Here is a 3,989-nt window from a genome sequence, read left to right on the forward strand (position 1 = left end):
CAGGGTGGGCTGTGCGCCATCGCTGTGCCCCTGTCCCGGCTCCTGACAGCCCCCGACCTCACCTTGGATCAGTGGTTCCAGCTCGACGCCTCGGGCCCCAGCAGCCGCCTCTACATGAAGCTCGTCCTGCGGGTGAGGCCAGGGCTGGGGGGCTGTAGGGGCATGTGAGGAGGCTGTAGGGGCATGTGGGAAGCTATAGGGGCACATGGGGCAGCTGTAGGGCAAGTGAGGGGGCTGTAGGGGCATGGGGCGCCTGTAGGGCACATAGGGAGCAGTAGGGGCACATGGGGCGGGGGCTGTGGGTTGTCTGCCCCCCAAGCAGCCCCTGCCCCCCGCGGCCAGGGCTGGGGGGCTGTAGGGGCATGTGAGGAGGCTGTAGGGGCATGTGGGAAGCTATAGGGGCACATGGGGCAGCTGTAGGGCAAGTGAGGGGGCTGTAGGGGCATGGGGCGCCTGTAGGGCACATAGGGAGCAGTAGGGGCACATGGGGCGGGGGCTGTGGGTTGTCTGCCCCCCAAGCAGCCCCTGCCCCCCGCAGGTGCTTTTCCTGGACGCGCCCGACCCCTGCCCACCGAGGGCACTGCCCGGGGAGGAGACAGCAGCCGAGGGCAGCAGCGTGGACCTGCCCCCCCGGCCCAGCCACACCAGCCCCGATGCCCAGTTCGGCACCGAGGTACAGCCGGATCCCCGGGGGTCAAAGGGGCTGGGAGACCTGCCGGGCACAGATTCGAGTCCCACCAGCCATGGGTTCAAGTGCTGCTGCGGGTGGGAGGGGCTGGGCCAGCATTGACCCCCCCCCTCCTGGGCAGAGCGTGGTCCGCATCCATCTGCTGGAGGCCGAGGACCTGGTGGCCAAGGACAACTTCATGGGGGGGCTGGTGCGTGGAAAGTCGGACCCCTATGCCCGCGTGCGCCTGGCCGGCCGCGCCTTCCGCAGCCGCGTCATCCGCGAGCAGCTCAACCCACGCTGGAACGAGGTCTACGAGGTGAGGGGGTGCGGGGAGGAATAGAGTGGGGGGGGCTTGCCCCGGGAGCGGTCCTCAGAGCTGCAGCTCTCTGAGCATCCTCCGGGCTGGGGAGTCGAGTCTGGAGATGGGGAAACTGAAGCACGGGACAGGACGGGCTCGCAGGCGGCAGAGCTGGGGAATCGGACCCCGGGCTCTGAGGAGGCCAGGTCTTGCTCCCCACCCAAGCTGGAGATTGAGCCTAGGCATCTGGGCTTTTGCTGGGCTGGTGGGGCATAGGGGGCTGCAGGTCGGGAGTGAGGGGCACCGGTAGCGCTGGGGGGGCAGGGCTCACCCCATTCTGCCCCCCAGGTCATCGTGAACGAGGTGCCCGGCCAGGACGTGGAGTTTGACCTCTTCGACAAGGACATCGACAAAGATGACTTCCTGGGCCGGTGGGTCACGGCGGAGCCCTGGGGTGGGGGCGAGGGAGGGCAGGGTCTCTCCTCCCACTGGGGTCCGTGCCTGGGTCTGACCTGTGCCCCCCGGCAGGTGCAAGGTGCCGCTGAGCCAGCTGCTCAGGACGCGCTTCATGGATGAGGTAGGAGCCCAGCACAGGGGTGGGGGTTGAAGTGGGGGCTGTGACCTGACCTCATCCTGCCCCTTCTCCCCCCAGTGGTTGCCCCTCGAGGACACCCGCTCTGGGCGGCTGCACATGCGGCTCGAGTGCCTCCCGCCCACGCCCAGCGCTGCCAGCCTGGAGCAGGTAACACTTCCCCTCTTGGGCAGGGGGCTCCAGGTCGGGAATGAGGGGCACCAGCAGGGCTGGGTGGCAGGGGGCTGCAGGTCCAGTGGGGCAGCAGGTTATGGGGCGGGAGTGAGGGGCACCAGGTGGGCTGCGAGGTGGCAGGGGGCTGCAGGTTGAGTGGGGGGCTCACCCACCCCCCGCCCACCAGGTCCTGCGTGTGAACAGCCTGCTGCAGACCCCACAGAGCGAGGAGCTGTCATCTGCACTGCTCTCCGTGTTCCTGGACCGCGCTGCGGACCTGCCGGTGAGCCAGGATCTGCCCCCCTCCGCCTGCCCCGGACTCCTGGGTCCTCCCAGTGCTGTCACCCGGGCTTCCCCTCCCCCTATCCATGGGCCTAGGGCAAAGCCTGCTGCCCTGTGCCCCCCCAGGGCTAGGTGGGGAGCAGGGGTGAGGGGCACCCGCAGGGCTGGGGGGAGGACAGGGGGCTGCGGGTCAGGAGTGAGGGGCTGCAGCAGGGCTGGGGTCTGCGACTCACCCTCCCCCACCCCCCCAGGTCGGGAAGGGGTCCAAGCCCCACAGCGCCTACATCAAGCTCTCTGTGCGCGACGTCTCCTACAAGACCAAGGTAGCGGGGCGCGGAGGGGGGCGGTGGCATATCATCTCCTTTCAGGGTCAGAGGGGCCGGGGACTCCCATCTCCCCCTCACTGGCTCTGCCCCCCCCAGATCTCCCCCAGCTCCACAGAGCCCATATGGGATGAAGGCTTCTCTTTCCTCATCAAGCGGCCGCACGCGGAGACCCTGGAGCTGCAGGTGTGGCCCGTGCCCCCCATCCTACCCCCCAAACTGGTGGGAGCCCGCCTCGCTGCTGCTGCTCTGTGACCACCAGTGTGTCCATCCCTACAGGTGCGGGACCAGGGGGGGGCGGTGCTGGGGGCCCTGAGCCTCCCGCTGCCCCGGGTGCTGGCGGCCGAGGCGCTGACGCTGGACGGGTGGTTTCCACTGGGCGACACTGCCCGCATCCTGCTGCGGGCACAGCTGGGGGTGAGTGACGGGGGTGGGGGGCACGCTCTGGGATTGGGCCCCCCTGACCGCCCCCTGTCCCCACCCCCCAGGTCCTGGTGTCTCAGCACTCAGGCGTGGAAAGCCTCAGTGGCTCTGAGGTGCCCGAGCCGGAGCCGGAGCTGCGCCTGGGCAAGGATGGGGGGTCTGGGCCTCCTGGGCCGGAGCTGCGCCAGCGCGTGCCCCACAGTGACAGGTAGGTGGGGCGAGGTCCCCCCCCGGCCTGGGACTCGAACCTGCGACACCCCGTGGCTCCCATAATGCCCCTAATAGCAGCTACTTTTGTGTGGGCTTGGTGCTACCGTAATTCTGCTGATAGCTCCTGGCTGTATGGGGCTGCTGGCTCGGTTGTGTCCTGGCAGGTTACCGTAGTGCTCCTAATAATGTGCAGGGGGTATGAAGGAGCTTTGGGTGCTACCATGATCCTGCTAATCATGCTCCTGTTATGCTACTGGCGGTTACCATAATACCCCTAATAGTGTGCATGTTGGGTAAGGGGGGAGGAGGAGGAGGTCTGGCACTACCACAACCCTGCTAATAGCACCTAGCTGTGTGGGGCTGCCAGCTGTGCCCTGGGGGGTTACCATAATACTCCTAATAATGTGCATGTCAGGTAAGGGGAGGAGGAGGAAGAGGAGGTCTGGCGCTACCATAATCTTGCTAATAGTGTGTCAGAGGGAGGGAGGGAGGCTACTGTAATACTCCTAATAGCTTGCATGGGGGAGAAGAAGCTCTGGGCGCTACCGTAATTCTGCTAATCATGCGCCTGTTATGGCACTGGGGGTTACTGTAATACCCCATATAACGTGCAGGAAGAGAAGGAGCTCTGGGGTCCATCGTAACCCTGCTAACAATGAGCCTGTAGTGCCACCAGGGGTTACCATAATACCCCTAATAGCTGCAAGGGAGGGGACCTTGTTTGAGCATTACCATCATCCTGCTAATACGCTGCCCTCAAAATAGGGCTGCTGGCACAGCAGGGGGTGCTTTGGGGCTCAGTGTTTCCATGCATGTGCTGGGCGGTGGGAGGGCATGCAGATGATTCCCCCCCCCACCCCCCAACCACCTCTGACCCCTGCTCCTGTCCCCGGCCCAGCAGCTCAGAGCCGGCAGGGGCCGTGATGGGGCAGCTGCAGCTAACAGTCTGGTACCACGCGGATGAACGCAAGCTGGTGGCCATGGTGCACTCCTGCCGGTGAGATGGGGTGGGGGGGGCAGGGCCTGGCGCAGTAAGAC

At 66.2% G+C, this 3,989-nt stretch overlaps 1 protein-coding gene across 1 annotated transcript in view; it reads left to right on the top strand.

Moving 5' to 3' along the window:
- Positions 1–3,983, top strand: part of ESYT1 (extended synaptotagmin 1) — a 5,819-nt gene extending 1,836 nt beyond the window's left edge. The window contains exons 5-16 of the mRNA XM_025191370.1: positions 4–132; positions 539–673; positions 810–986; positions 1,317–1,399; positions 1,497–1,545; positions 1,621–1,710; positions 1,901–1,996; positions 2,247–2,318; positions 2,418–2,504; positions 2,598–2,735; positions 2,807–2,949; positions 3,850–3,983. Of these exons, the coding sequence (XP_025047155.1) occupies positions 4–132; positions 539–673; positions 810–986; positions 1,317–1,399; positions 1,497–1,545; positions 1,621–1,710; positions 1,901–1,996; positions 2,247–2,318; positions 2,418–2,504; positions 2,598–2,735; positions 2,807–2,949; positions 3,850–3,952 (1,302 nt within the window). The 3' untranslated portion in view covers positions 3,953–3,983. The remainder of the gene's footprint in view (positions 1–3; positions 133–538; positions 674–809; positions 987–1,316; positions 1,400–1,496; positions 1,546–1,620; positions 1,711–1,900; positions 1,997–2,246; positions 2,319–2,417; positions 2,505–2,597; positions 2,736–2,806; positions 2,950–3,849) is intronic.
- The last annotated feature ends 6 nt before the right edge of the window (positions 3,984–3,989 follow it).

This window comes from Alligator sinensis, unplaced genomic scaffold (assembly GCF_000455745.1).
Source record: "Alligator sinensis unplaced genomic scaffold, ASM45574v1 scaffold1065_1, whole genome shotgun sequence".
In the NCBI taxonomy this organism is placed as follows: Eukaryota; Metazoa; Chordata; order Crocodylia; family Alligatoridae; genus Alligator; species Alligator sinensis.